We start from the raw sequence: 16,297 nt of genomic DNA, 5'->3' as shown, positions 1-16,297 counted from the left end.
ATAACTTTAGCTATTTAACTTTTGTGATTTTCCTTGTATAGTCCTTTTAAGGCCTCATTTGCAGCTTCAGTTAGTCAAATATTCCTGCACAATTTTTATTGTACAACCTGACTTCACTACACAATAATTGTTTTCAGATATGTATAACTTGACATATGTATGTGGGGTGCAGGAAAAAGCAGCATGACAAAGTTATCTGAGAGACTCTTTATAATTAAATTGTAGTATTTCAGGGTTTAAAATGTTATGCAAATTTCAAGACTGAAGAGAGAGCAGGCCAGGACGCCTGATATATATTGAAAGCAATTCTACATAAAGCCATCATTTCAATATGTGTCTGGATTTAATATGTCATTCATTTAAAACAGGGATTTTGTATCCTGAGAAATAGAAATGAAAAAGGAATTTAGTGCAGGTTTCTGCTCTTCATCAAGGAAATTTCACAGCATTTTCACAATGAGGGAAATTACTTACTAATTGGTTTTGAAGGGTTTTCAGTAGCTAATTGAGAAAGTGAGTTAGACTGTCTATTTTCATTGCCCAGATATGATGAAAGCAGAATTACCTGCTGTCTACTTGCAACAAAATCAAGCTTAAAACAAAGAGTGTCTTTGAAGCGTTCATTAACAAAGCATAGCACTGGTTGTCAACATTTTTAATATCAAATGAAAGTATTAAATCAAAATTTCAAATAGGTGGTAGCAAGTTATAATATTGTTAAAATAAAATGGATTTACGAAAACTGAGAGCCTCATGTTTGGTTTTTATTCATAATTGCAATGTTTTGAAAACAAAATCAGAGGATATTTTGGTGGCCATATTAGGTTGCTTGATATAAATACATCTCTTAAGAACATGCCACTAACCATAATTCATTAGAAAATATTAAATTAATTACTTTATCAATAACTGCTAATCAGAGGCTGTTTTTGCAACACATTTGTCTGTGCTATCTCCTGCAGCTTGCTTTCTGATACTTTCATCCTTTGATGATAAAGTCTTTCTGATACTCATGAACTCCTTTAACTATGTCAAGCTCTGAAATGTTTTAGATTTTCACAAAAAATTTAATTTTTTAATGAAAATTAGGAAATAATTAGACACAGATGTTCCCTCAGTTTTACAGGGTTCTGGGATTTCCAAATGGTGTCACACAGATAATACCATACAGGTAAGTGCATAAACATCATTAGCAATGACTGCTGGAGTGATTCTCCTTTGTAGCCACAGTGCTGTTCATTTTCATAATAGAGTAATTAGAGTTAGGAAATTAATTGCAATTGAAAATGCTAATATGTACTTCTAACAACTGCAGGTGTTTAAAAAAAATGGGTAACAATAGAAAATCAGATCCTTGATGATCTGAAAATACCACTGAAAGTCCTGACTTTCTGAAACACTTCAGAAAATTTTGTCTACAAGTCTTGTTGAGAGCAAATGGGGATGGGGGAGGAAGAATGAAAAAAGATGTAGGAGCTTCATTGTATGTCAACTTTGTGGAAATATAGACAGGAAACTGAGTCACTTCAAAAGTGCAGTCAGGTTGCCCTGGATCAGCCAGGCTCCATAAAGTCTTTGGCATCATCCAGGTCTGCCCTGCTTTCTCCTCCTTCTTGTACAGTCACTGAATGAACGGCAATTGGTGCAAAAGATGAACTTGCACCTGAAGATATTTTCAGTGGAAAAGGAGCCTATGGAGCTAATTCAGATTTACAGAGACCATAGGCCCAGACATTTCTGAACAACACAATGGCTTTGGCTGCCAAACTGGAAAACTTCACGGCAAAAATGAAATAGGTCAAGGAATTCTTGAACCCTGAAAACCCACAAAGGGAGACGCTGCTGGAAGATAATGGCATCTGGAAAATACATGATATCCAAATTTCAGGTTAGAGTAACATGAAGAACAACAAAAATGTTTATTCATCCCTAGTGGGATTTTGGTGATTTCACCTCCTATTTTCATCTCTCCTTATGCAATTGTTGCAAGTGAATAAATGAAGCTGCTTTCACTGAAAAAAAAAACTGCTCATATACATGAAATGTATCTGGAAATACAGAAAAATCTCTTGTTTTTCACCAGCAGCAGAAGCTGACACAGTAAAAAGTTTATATTTATATTTCAGAAAATCTACATATACTCATTAGAGGATCCTTAAAAACCTCTGACAATGAGAGATCCCTCCTTATCACTATCATTGTTTCCCTGTACACCTCCATATTTGTTTCACAATTGAGTGACTTTCCTTGACTGGCTCTTTTAAGCATTGCACAATACTGCATAATGAGAGCAGTAGCATTTATCACTATTAGAATGACAGAAGATTAGAGATTATGATTCCAAGGGATATTGAGAAATTGGAAGGGTCATTTTGGGAGAGCAGAAACTTAATTTCTTGGTTTTAACAATACACAATAATGAATAGAAGTATATCTGAATCATTTATATAACTTCCATGATTACATAAAATTGGAGCCTCGTTCTGTAATTGTTTATGGACAGCCATACCACTCCTTGTTGTAGTTTAAAACTTTTGTTTTCTTCTTACTTTAATTTTACTGGTGTTCTGATTTAAAGTAAAGAAAAAAACAGATCTTACAGGATCTTTCTGGCAAGCTGTCACACTTCATATGACATGCCATACATATGACATGTCAATACATTTTAATTTTCTATTACTTTCAGTTAAAGAAGCAGAAGATTTCTGAGGATGAAAGCCTCAAGAGATTTAAATTAAGTCATCCACTACTATAAAAAGTAGCAGTACCACCACTGAAAGCAACAGAAACCTTGCTCTTGCTGTAAGTACCCTTTAGTTTAAACAGTTTGTGGCAAGTGAAGGGAAAATAAAATGAAGTGGAATAAATTTATAATTCCTGGAATTATTGTCTGGAAGAATTACACAAATAATTATTCCTCTATTTTCCCTGCAAATTTTTTTTTTCATCAGCAATATTTCTAGAAATTTTTAGAAGACCCATCATAACTATCATCCTGCACACTCTTTTTCCACCTTTTTTCCCCCTTCATAGGAAATTAAAGTAATGGAAACAAATTGGCAAACTTTAATCCTTACTTTTTAAAATCTGATGTGCATTAACAGGCAATAACGTTTTTTTACATTAATCTGAAGTACAGATATAATTTATAATGCAATATTTTTCCTCAAGATAGAAAAATGCTAGCTGTCACTGAATTACTGCCAGTATACTCATTAAATGAGCATGAACAAGCTGCTAAAAAAGGTGGTCACCTAAAATGTGACCTTGTCAGTCTTCTTAAAGCAGATAGGTTTAAAAATGGCTTAAATGAGATGCTACCCTAGAAACAAATGGAAAAAATAGAATGCTGAGGGAAACAGTCTCTCAATTCCTCAAGATGTTCCAGTGTTGGAATGTTTGTTTAATGCTGCTGTTCCAAATACAAATGAAAAGTGAAATGTTTATTAAATATTTTCATATGCAGTGGTGTCTGTAATAACAAAATTACAAAGTTTCAAGAAAATTAATCAGAAATATTTCTTTTTTATATTATAATAAAATAATATTTCAAAAATTTGAGCTAGTTTATTATAAATTAGGTTTCAGAAGAGATCTTTCATTTGGTGTCCTTTTGTCTGTATTTTTCTCCTGTGGGCATTTTTCTTGGCCCAAAGGCATTTCTCCTTATGCATTTCCAGTCATATGATGTTTATGACACACTACTTTGTTTGGTTATAGGGGAATCTCAGCTGCAGTGAGCTAACACTCCAGGAAGTTCTGCCCTCAGGGAACAACACAGCAAACCTGAAACCTTGAAAAGCACAGGGCCAAGACAAAATTCACCGTTCAACCTGACTTAATAAAAGCAAATATTTCTGATCAAACCGCTAGTTCCCCCTTCTCAAAAAAAAAAAAAAAAATTCTGCCCACTCAAATGGAAACTATCTGTTTTCATTTTCCTAATAGATAACAAAAATTCAGCAAAATTGGATTTCTCAAAATATTTTTCTTTGCACTACCTTCATTATACATGAGAGGATAAAATAATTCTCATGGGAAAACCTCAGAATAATATGGAACAAGGAAACATTTTGTTAGTGACATAAAGTTTTTTACAATGAACTCTAGAAAACTATAATCAAAGTAAAGCTTACAAAATCATGGTTTATGAAAAATAAGGCAAGAAGGAAAAGGAAAAAAACACAAATACCCCAAAATCCTCAAAAGGCATGAAAATATGATCCTGCAGTTAAAAAAAGAACAGAGCATCCTAGATAATATCCCTCAAAGTCTTTTCAGTCGTCAATGGCTGCAGAGATGTTCTGGCAGAGACACCTGGCATTACTCAACACAGTCATGTGTACGGAGTCATTAGTCAGTCAAGTCCAGAATAGGCCATCTTCCTTGAACTCTGTATAAGAGCATGACTTTCAGGGGGCAAATGAAACAAATTTGAGAAGCCATATACATATTTATACAGCAGGGCAAAATGAAAGGCCAGATTCATCTTAGAATGATACAGCAATGTAACAAGTGATACGGGTGTTGCTCCCTCGGTGCACAATAATAAGCAGCCAACTTCTTTTTATTTAATACTTATTTTGGCTCACAAAAGATGATTACCTAAGATCAAACACACCTGTTCAGATCAAAAGTGCACCTAACCCAGTATGCTATTGCACACAGTGGCCAAAGGTTGATTTTTCAAGAAGAGTTTAAGATCGGAGAAATAGAACAGCAATACTTTGCTGCAGCTGCAAAAATCCATCTATGAGCCAAGGGATGCTTTAGTATTTTCTCTATCTAGACAGACTTCACTTCAATGAACTTGCTTAGTTTGGAAGACTCACAGAAGCAGTCAGATTGTTAGGGACCACAGTGTGTCATCTGGTCCAGCCTCCCTGCTCAGGAAGAGCCATCCCAGAGCACATGGCACAGGATTGCCAGATGCTCCAGATGGTTCTGGAGTATCTTTCACTTGAGTAATGCAATTTTTAATATCTACAACACTCTGAAATGTGAAGTTCCCCAGCTTAACCCCTGTTGAGTAAAAAAGCATTTTTAAACTCCTGCCAGGTGCTGCTTCATTTGAAGGCCTCTTCTGTGGGAAAGGATGATGAGCAGCCACTCTCTTAATCCAGTTTCCTAGGGGAAATCTTTTAGATACCACATCAACTCAATACACACCAGCACAGCAACAGCATAAAACTCACTTAACCTGCACAAATCAGGTGCTGTCACACTGGAGCCAATAAGGCTACAAAAAGCCTGGTCTTGTCCAATTATCACCACCAGCTAATAGAAAACTAGGAATGTTTTTCCTGGTGACCATACCTGTCGTTGGTTTTCTGTCTCTAGTCTCAGCCTGGCCTCCACGCATCTGCGGGTCTCCAGGAAGGCTTGGCGCTGCGCTCTGTCTGACAGGTAGCTAATGAAGATTCCTGCAGTGTTCATACACATAAATAACACTGCCTGAGCTGCAATCTGCAATGAACAACAAACAGGATTTGATTAGACAGGAGAAGCAAAAATATCTGTTCAAAAAAATGAAAGAGAGATGAAGACAGCTTTGTAGGCTGCAAAAATAGCACTTAGGAAAGTTTGCATAAAAGAATGTCTTGGATCTTAAGTAGGGAAATTAACTTTGTAAATTGCCTCTGCCTCAAGGATGAGCTATGCAGTATTTGGGGGCATTAAACTCTGGTTGAACCACAAATTATGTTTCCAAAAATTGACTCATGGAGCTCTAGCCAGGAATGATTACAAATGTAATTAACAATTTGGTTTTGCACTGCCTCTTTTGCAAGAGAAACTTTGTGATTTGCTCCATGGCTTTAGTTTGGGAATCAAGCCGTATTAAGGAAAACAAAGATCATCAGTTAGCTATGAATTAATATCAGTGATAATAGTTATTGTATTATCAGTGACAATAGTCATTGTATTATTATCAACCAAATCAAATACATTCATTTTCAGCTGATGCCAAAACACAAATTTACACAATCTGAATTCTGGAACATACAATAGGGGAAGCTGAAAGGATAAGCAAATTCTTGCACAGCCAGTGCCTGTGTACACAGACTTTTTCTTTGCTGAAGTCTGTGCAAGAGCTAAACCGGTTTTCCTTGTAGAAGCTGCGTCATAGCTTCTTCCTTTTCCATATGAACTCAAGAGAGCCAAATGGGAGTGTAAATTGGACAGTGTAAATTTCAGTGGATTATTTATCTGTCCTTGACCTCTCTTTGTGCTCTGCATGTTTGTAAGGCAGGGCACATCAACACCATTGAAGTGAGGATTGGTTGGGAAAGTGAGTTAGAAATTGGCAACATTTGACTGCACTAGAGACAGGAAAAATTTCTGCAGCCTCAGTACCTTCATCCAATATCTCATCCTTGTTATTAGTTGAGATTTCAAAGGCTTTGATAGCTATGGGTGATACATAAAGGATCATAACAACACCAGAACAACCACACTAAGGCACATCAAGTGTTCATCATTCAGGATACTCTCTCTAGTGGTGGAAAATGTGATGTTTTGTCAAAACAGTCTTGAACACTCCAGCAAGCTGTGATTGCAGAGCATTTTGGGATAGACATTGTGTTTTCTTACTATCCTCTAATAATCAGTTTTCCTAAAATCCAAGTGTTGGTTGTCCTATCAGAGGTCTCCCTGATCTCATTGTGATACTTTGACTCAGATCTGCAGGTCTTGCTCCCCACAGTCATGTGGGTCTGAAAGTGAGATCTGATATCAGACCAAAAGCATCTGGCAGAAAACTCAGCTTTATATATTCCCATATTTCTGAATCTGGAGTATTGTTCTACTATAGTACAGGGAATTAATTTGCAATTTATGTGCCATGATTAAGTAATAATGCATATCCTGGCTCCAGATGAATTTTTATTTAACCTTTTCCAGAAGTAGATGTCTAGACAAGGCTTGTGAGAAGTAGGGCATGATTAGCATGATCCTTGCATCTCCCTGTCTTCCAGGATCCTCTAAGCTGGAGGTGGTATACTCACCTGCACAACTTTTCCTGATGCCTTTATCAAGCTAATAGTACATTTGGCTCCTATGTCACTCAATAATAAAGATTCTTTGCAATTTAATTAGGTCCTTTGTGATAAAAATGCTTCCTTTTTTTTCCCTTCAATTCACAGTTTTATCATTTCTTTGAGTGCTGCATCATGTTTATAAAGAGTGAGTAACCATTTCCAATTAATTAGCTCATCACTGTTCCTGATTTTACTGACTTAAAACATAACCCCTTACTGTTAATTTTTAAAAGGGAGGAAATTGAGGCTCTTTAGGCCCTCTGCATGTATCACTATTCTCTCTTTGCACTTTCTTCCTTTTTCCTGTTATCTACCATACCCTGTTTTACTGGAGACGTTGCCCTGGACCAGAGAGCTTCCCCCAGACACTCTCTGCCTTTCCTCCAAGATAAATCAGAGAAGGCAGAATTTTTTCTATGAAATAACTCCTTCTGGTGCAAGCTACTAAGAAGTGTATGATGAGCTGACATGAGACTGAGACTCTCAATCAGAACTAGTTCAGAACTGAATTATTCAGCAGGACGACTGAAATCAGCTGTGGGAGGTTAGAGGAGACAACTTTTCAAACCTTTTTCACTGACTTTTAACTTTGACCTGAACTGTATTTTCATACATACTAGGAAGGTTAGAGTAGAGGGTGAAAAAAAAAATAAAATCCCTCCAGAACATTTGAAAAGTGCATTTTAACAGTGAAAGCAGTGACAAGGTGGCCTCCTTTGATTGCAAATTCATTTGCAATTTCCTCGTGAGCCCAGTTCAGTCACCCATCTCTGCTAATGCTCAGGACTTGTTCCACTCACTTCAGCAGATCTCCTTAGAGCAAAATGCACTAGAATTTGTCTTTCAATTAGATTTCATGGGTACATAATTTGATTTGGACAAAGGGAATAATGGAAAACATGTTACAGGTAAAAAAAGCTTATGCAGGGGCAGAATCAACTTTCCTGACACATGGCAGTCTGATTGAGATCACTCCAAGGAGTAAAGCATTACGACTTGCAAAGCATACTAATGTGGGGCTCTTCTTAATAAAAGAACAAAAACAGACATATAAGACTTGAGTCTTTCATTGCTGCTCCTTTTTTTTTAGAGCTTACTGGGGCCAACTTCAGATGTCTTGGAGGATTTTCTACAACCTATCAAGGCTACAAGCCAGAACAGACTCTGCTTTTGAAGATATACAGAGTTTTTTTTTTGTCTGACCTGAAAATAATCAATGCTCACACAGTAGGGAAGGTGAGGAATAATGTGAAAAAAGAAAATACTGCACAAGTGTTTATAAGTTTATTTGTACCTTGCACAGCACTTAAATAATGAAGAGTAGCAGCACAGCAATTGATCTTAAAAAGCCATGAGTGATGTATTTAGATTTTAAATAGGGCTCTGAGGAGGTCTGCTTCTAGAATATTTAAAAAATGCCAAGAAGTTTCCCTTCACCACACTCCTTGGGAATATCTCTGTGACAGGATCGTCACTGTCCCTGCTGAACCTGCAGTTACACATAATCACATAATAGGATAAGCAGAGCTCACTGAGGCAATAGAATCACAGAATCACAGAGTCACCAAGGTTGGAAGAGATCTTCAAGGCAAGCCTTTCCATGCATCAACCCAGCAGCCCCATAGTCACCCTTAAATAACATCCAAGGTTCCGCATCCAGATGCCTCTTGATTCATTCCAGACTCCACTGCCTCCCTGGTCAACTTATCCCAATGCCTGACTACTCTCTCAGAGATAATTTTTTTCCTAATATCTAATCCTGGGAAAATTTAAGACCATTTCCCCTTGTCCTTTCACTTGAGACATGGCAGAAGAGACTGACACCCACCTCACTAAAACCTCCTCTCATGTAGTTGCAGAGGTCAGTGAGGTCCCCCTGGGTGCCCTCTTCTCCAGATGAAACAAACCCTGTACTCTCAGCCACTCCTCACAGGACACATTTTCCAAACCCTTCACCAGTTTCATTGCCCTCCTTTGGACATGCTCCAGCACATCAATGTCCCTTTGGAAGTGAGGTGCCCAAGAAGAAGCAGCCATTAAAATTCTTACTCCAAAACTCTGCTCTTCATTTCTCATAGGAGATGATTAAGAACTTAGTTCACAAAGAAGTCACTTGTCAAATAAATGGTCGCTTATGAAGTATCCTCCATACAGGCACCTCAGAACCCTTTGTAAAATCATTATGAAAACTAGCAAAAACCAAAAGATATGAAAGGAGAGGATGCAAGTCAGACAAGTAAGCTTAGTTTAAATTTGACAGAACATATTGATTGAAATAACAAGCTTTTTATCTGCCACTCATATAAAAAAGGCTTTGCCAAGACAGCTGAAACCAAGAAAACATTTTGAGTTGATTTGGGAACACCAGGTTTCAAAGAAACAGCTAAAAGACACTGGACATGGCTCATTAGGAAGAAGCGATAATCAAAGCAGGTACAATATAGTAATGCAAGAGAACAGGAGAGGGAAAATTCATTGAAAAGATGGTAAAGTAACTCCTGTGTCTATTGTGAAGTGGTAGGTAATCAGCTACAGACAGTTTTCAAGGCAGAGTTGAATCTAGGTCAGGAAGCAGGAAGTTCAGAAGGGTACAGGTGAGATACTGGGATAAGCACAACAACAATTTTTAGGCATTTCTGCAATTAAGAGCACCTAATTGAGTTGGCCTTCCTTAGGAGTTTACACAGAATCCTGAGAGCTTATGAATAACTGGAAGCAAATTAAAGAAGGTTTGGAAAATGTCAGAAGTTTCAAGACCTCAAAAATCATAACTGAACTGTGGTTTAGGTTTACCATGATTTCCCTTTTTGAAATACTCAGTTAATTTAAAGCCATAAGGCCAGCCATTAACAGATGTTTATGCAGTGTATAGTGATTGACTGAGTTCAGCACTTCCAAAGAATACATAACCTGAGGAAAAATTAATAATTATGAATATTCAACAAACCAGATGGATTGGAAATATATTGATTGATAGATGAGCCTAAAAGATTGTAACTGAGGTAACTTCATTGTGAAGTTGAGACAACAACAGCATATATCCACATGGAAAGCGCAGTGGAGGCAGAGGAGAGAAAGCTGAAATTACTCTGAAATCCAGAAGAACAGTGAGCTTGTGTGTTACCACCTCAAGTGCGGAAATGCGCTCTAGAATGTTTAGCAGAAATAAACCTATTATTAACCTCTTCAGCAGGCAATTATTTTCAGCCACGTAGAAACAGAGCAGTGTCAGGGCTGATGTCACCCAAACACTTGTAAGAAGTAAAGAAGTGGTTTTCAATGTAATCTCCAGCTAGACATTCTTAGGGCTTTAGAAACAGATTAGAGTATTTCTTGTCTGTTTTGGAAAACCAGGGAAAGTAAACTTGTGCTTCTTAGAGAGTGTTTTCAGCATGTGCCGCATAAAGAACTGGTTGCTATGGTAATTATTATCGGATAATTAAGTTTGGAAAAGCATTTTGATTCTTCATTAGTTTTTAACTAAAAATAGAAGTTCACCACAAGGGTTTTTTTTTGTTATTAAAATGTCTCAAAAAATGCTCTCTCCCTTCTTGATCTCTGTCTTTTTTGGGTTATTTGAGGGAAAATAAATGCTTTTATAAGAACTTTTCACCAGAAATGGACTGAGAGTTGCACAAGAAGACCAAAATGCTCTACTTTCTCTAAAATAGGAACATCTGGCATCACAGATTCTACAGCTCTGCCACTGCTGGGCTGCAGCAAGCCTCTCTCTCCCACTGAGAATATGATTTTATGAATCAAAGCTCTTGGCAGAGAAACTAGTAAGTACCTGTTTCTCTGTACTGCCTTATGCCCACCTTGATCCCTCAGTACAGCTTCCCCTTTGCCGTGCCAGATCAATTATTTGTGGGACCATACTGTGAACTATGTCAGGGAACTTAGCCAACTTTAAAAACAAACATTTGGTGTTGGCCGTATCTAGAGCAATCGTCTGATTAAGTTCACAGCACAGCCTCCACAGGAAGAGGAAGCATGTGAACACTCATAGCTGGCACTGCTGCCAACTCATTAAATGGAAATCATTGCTGCCTTATTGTTAAACCACCTTGTGAAGGCTGTTTTTATTCCTAAGGTTCGCTCATTCTGACTTCTCCTGGGTCTAACTGCTAAATTCCCCTGGCTGTGATAGGAGGCAGTTTTGTTTGTTTTAGTTTGTGGGTGCTTCTTCAGTAACTTTTATTGGAAACCAATCTGGCACACAAAGGTGCCCAAACTGCTGCCTCGACTTTCTGGCAAACTCAGCTGTCCCTGATCCTCCCCACTTTCCAATGCATAAGTACAACAGATGTTTAACTCCTACTCACAGCTGGAGTGAGTGCTACTCTTATCTGATCTACATACACGTACTTTACTGAAGGACGGAAATATACCACACCCCTGGGAGAATAGCATAATGATTATTTATGGTAGAATTAGACAAGCACAGACTATGATGGCTAAGAACAGCTTTACCCCACCCACCCTTGATTTGCTACATGTGAAAGAAGCCATTTGTACTAGTGTCACCATCTGATTTCATGTTTAGAACTGAATTTTGTGGATCAGCTGTGCACAGCTCCTATGAGAACATTGGCTGATTCTTCAAAAACTCCAATCTTATTTATGCCTCTAGAAGAGCTGAGAGCTTTTAATATGCTGGATCCTGCTACTACCAGAGCTGTCATTAGAGGACTTCACTGTGTGCTTAGGAACAGTCTGGCCTCTCAGGTGCATAAAATGTGCAGCCTGCAAGCAGGTTGGCCCTATCAAATCATAGGGTGTACCACAAGAAATTATTATATAACCTTCAATGAAAACAACTGGTTTCAGACAAAGTTTTCTCCACCCTTTTGGAGAATATTCTAGCGTGATTTTTTGCCCTGTTAGTGATTTAGAAAACAAAAACCTTTTTCCCTCTGAACAATGACAAGTTTGCATACAATCAATTGTTCCAGTTCAAGACAGTATTTGAAAACATGTATCTTTAATATTCAGGAGTGTGATTTGTTATTAGAAAAAATAGCTGTATCCTTTTTTGCTCTTCCTGCCATTGAATTCATTATTGATTGTCTGATTAGTTGCTTATAGATAGCTAAAGCCACACAAATTTGGTAAGTCAGCTACCAACTATGGCAAAAATTTTGCAACATTATTTTCCAAGAAAATAATATCAAACATAAAATATCATAATTATATCATATATAATTTCAGACACATTAGGACTGACAACTGAGGGATGCAGAGGCAGTCAAGCAAATACATAACCCTGCTAGTGCCATCCAGCAGACCCAAAGTTTCAACAGATCTCCTCCTAGTCCCCTTGAGTTTGTCTAAAGTTTAGAGTTCAGGAATAATTTTAATAATAAAACAAATCTATTCTGGGACCTTGGATCTTTTTTTGTTACTTTTCTTTTTATAGATGTTAAAGTGACTAGACATGACTGGGACAATGTCAGTGGCAGGGCCATAGCCCATGCATACAGGGGAATGAACAAAGATGGGAAAATGGCTTTCACTTTTTAGAAACTTTTCCAGAGCTATAAGGTATTTAGCTGAACTCTCTGACACCTACCTAGGAACTGATCCTGAGCTATGCAATGAAATCTGGTGATCACATCTCCAGTTCACTGAGCAGCAGAGTGCCCTTTTGTCATCATTTTGTATACAGAATGCTGTCACCTCCAGATATCTAAAATGTTCCCGTTTAGGAAAAACAATCTTATCTTTTTGATGTGAATAACCTTTGCAGAAGGTTATTCACATCAAAAAGATAAGATTGTTTTCTCTGTCTTAGTTAGGTACCTTTTTCCTCTGCTTTGAGACAGCTGTATTGCAGGGCAATCACAAGGAGAAATCTAAAGACAATTCTTCCTGACATAATTATTTAATTGCCAAAAAAAATCATCCTGTTTGGTGTGTTTATAAGTTAACATAAAAGCATTCCTCAGACAGGAATCTCTTCTCTTCTCCAAATATATGTGACATTGAAACCACAGCACATGTACTACAGAAATACTTTAAATTATCTGTGGTGTCTAACCAGGACTAGATCCTGGAACAGCACACAAAAAACCAGCAAAAAACAAGGCACAGCACAACATTCTGTGCAGTAGAGAAAACTGGAATCAGCCTGTGGCAGTCAGGGAAAAGTAGGAAACAGAGAGATAGTATTTCCCAGTTCAGTGCTCAGAGGGGAGTGCAAAGCAGCTGTTTCTCTTCCTGCACTTCCATATTTCAGACTCATGAAGCTCTGTCTGACTCTGAAATTTTCCCTATACTTTTCTATTGCCAGTGACAATAAACTGGAAGGAGCAGCTGATTTCTCGAAGGCAGAGAGACCCTTCAGATCAACCTGGACATATTAAACATCTGGGCAATCATCAACTGCATGAAGTTTAACAAAAACAAGTACTGGATTCTGCCCTTGGGACAGTGCTGTGGAAAGGGACCTGGACATCCTGGTTGATGGCAAGCTGAACATGAGCCAAAGGTGCCCTGGCAGCCAAGAGTGTCCTGAGGGGCATCAGGCACAGCATTGCCAGCTGGCAAGGGAAGGGGTTGTCCTGCTCTGCTCTGCACTGGGGAAGCCTCACCTCAAGTCCTGTGTTTTGGCACCAGAGATATTAGAAAGATATAAAGCTATTAGAAAATGTTCAAAGGGAGGTTATGAAGATGGTGAAGGACCTAGAGAGGAAGACATATGAGGAGCAGCTGAAGTTACTTGAGGAGACTGAGGGGAGATGTCATCACAGTGTGTAGTTCCCTCCTGAGGGGAGGTGGAGTGTCAGGCACTGATCTCATTGCTCTCCTGACCAGTGCCAGCACTCAAGGGAATGGCTTGAAGTTGTGTCAGGGGTTGGATATTAGGAAAAGGTTCTTCACCCAGAGGGTTTTTGGGCCCTGGACAGGCTCTTCAGAGAAGTGGTCACAGTCTCAAGCCTGACAGAGCTGAATGAGAATTTGGACAATGTTCTCAGGTACATGGTGATTGCTGCAGTTGTCCTGTGCAGGGCAAGGAGCTGAACTTCAATGGTCCTTAGGGATTCCTTCCAACTCAGTATATTCTATGATTCTATGCAGAAGCTGTCCACCCTTACAAACTGCATATTTACTGTTCAAAACAAGTATCAAAGTGACTATGTTCAAAAAGGAGCCACATTCCATTTAAAGCTCCTTGAGAAATAAATTACTCCAACTGAAAGTTACAACATCTAAAGAAAGATTTACAAGAAATTAATCTGAAATGGGGAAGTATACCCATGACTTCCTGGATATTGAGAATTAAAACTAATGCCTCTGGGTTTTTTTGAAGCAAGCCTTACAAAATATTAAATTTTCCCCTTGCATTGCATGCAAGGATATCTGAGTTGCAAATAAGTGTCTCCCAGTAGAATTTTACTGTACATTTGAGGACCAAGCATTAAACATCATCTCACTGACAAAAAATTCCAGCTGACACTTGGTCTGGAAAAGTCTGAGAGCATCACTGAGTTTAGGATGAGCCTGAACAACCTAAAATTAGGATGCCTAAAGTGAAAATCACTTCTGGAAATTTTGTTCAAATTATTACAATATTTTTACCTAAGTCAATGTCAGATAGCCAAAGCAGAAGAAATCCTACTAGACCCCTTACTAGATGGTGCAACCAATTAGAAGTATTGGAGGGGAAAAAAAACCCACATCAAAGCTGTGTTACAGCAGTGGAAAGAGTTTCACTACATTTTAAGGAGGTGCGAATTATGTAGTGTGTGTTTCTGCTAAGTATTTTTGGGGTGTTGTTCTGCACAGCTGTTTTTATTGCTCTGGATAATGGCTCTTATCCAAAGTAAGATGTCAAAGGGTGGCCAATAATTATGTTGTAGGGTTGACAGCTGTTCCTCTTTTCTGGCATACATCATTTCCCTTTCCATCTGATGAATTGTGTTCATGTCCCAGAAATTACCTGCAGTAAACACTCCATGTCTCTTCCCACTGGAACTGGCAATTGTCATAATTTGTGTGCAGGTGACCCTGCCTTGGTGCATTCCACAGAGCTCTAACAACAAGAGAAACTTGTCATTATTCTTCCTAGTTATGTTAGGCCAGGTTGCATGTATTTTCCTCTGAATTACCAAGCTATATCCATAGGACAAAGAAAGAAGCAAGATTCTGCAAACCATTTTTCCCTTTTGATATTACAATGGGAAAAAATAAAGTAATAGCAAAATGTAATGATCTGAAATTACTCTTGAACTCTTTATCAAGAAATAGACAACCTTATGAAATCCACTCTAGTCTGTGTCAGAGTGAGACTAATACCTATTAAAAAGTGATTTAGTTTAACTGAAATAGTACTGAGAATACTGCTAATGAAAAATACATGAGGGATATCACAGTGTCGAGTGTACTTTTCCAAAACCTGCTTGTATTCTGATGGGAAGCTCTAATAATTACCTGTGTGTGTTAATCAGTGATACCTGCTGGCAAACAAATTATCCCTTCCAGCTGTTCTTTTTTAAAACTATTCCCCCAAAATAATAATATAAAAAAGAAGCCAAAACAGTGAAAAAAATGTCTTTACACTTTATTATTAGCATTTTTTAGAGTAGGCCAATCTCAAGGCTACGTTTTCCCCAAAGTTTGACCTGTAAGTTGTTGCCATTTTGCATGAGTGTCGCTGGTGATGGAGCTTGCTCATTGAATTTACAGCTGATTGATGTGTGAGACAGCAAGAATCAACTTAAGAGTCCCCAGATCAGGTTTTAGCTTTGCTAGACCAGAAATAATATGGAAAATATCTTTTCCTTCCAAATTTCTCATCATGGTTGCTCTGTTTCCACTTAAAATTATTTTTTGAAAAGTGACTAGAAAGCTCCAATAAAAGAAATTTATATTCCTGTCTTTATTTTTTCCCTCAGTATCTCCTTTTTTTGCTGAATGGGATGATTTGAAAACCAGGAAAAGACAGAAACAAGAATTCCATTTTAGAGTCCTTTCCTAGTAAAACCTTGAAAAACCCCAAAACAAAAAAACCCCAAACACCTATTTTCTTAACTGTCCCTGTTGAGCTGTAAATATGGGACTTACACTTACTTCAGGGAAATCTTGGGCATACTAAAAGCAGTTGTTTGATTTCAGTGTACACTGAATTTCAGGTATCCTTAACCCCACTGAGAACCAGTGCTAAGACCTTGGGAGACTTCAGGAAATGGAGAGGCCATGAAGATTTGGATGAACTTGCAACAAAAATTTTAGGATGGCTGGGGATTTATAGTAGGGCC

General features: G+C 38.0%; 1 protein-coding gene across 1 annotated transcript in view; it reads right to left on the bottom strand.

Annotated features, from left to right (window-relative positions):
* Nucleotides 1-16,297, bottom strand: part of ADCY8 (adenylate cyclase 8) — a gene marked incomplete at its 3' end in the record, with an annotated part of 115,986 nt that overhangs the window by 80,428 nt on the left and 19,261 nt on the right. Inside the window, exon 2 of the mRNA XM_084208275.1 lies at nucleotides 5,317-5,466. Coding sequence (XP_084064401.1) covers nucleotides 5,317-5,466 — 150 coding nt within the window. The remainder of the gene's footprint in view (nucleotides 1-5,316; nucleotides 5,467-16,297) is intronic.

The sequence above is a fragment of the Fringilla coelebs genome (assembly GCF_963513975.1).
Source record: "Fringilla coelebs genome assembly, chromosome: 1".
NCBI lineage: Eukaryota > Metazoa > Chordata > Aves > Passeriformes > Fringillidae > Fringilla > Fringilla coelebs.
The sequence above is the reverse complement of the archived record's forward strand: the minus strand, read 5'-3'. Positions and strand labels throughout refer to the sequence as shown.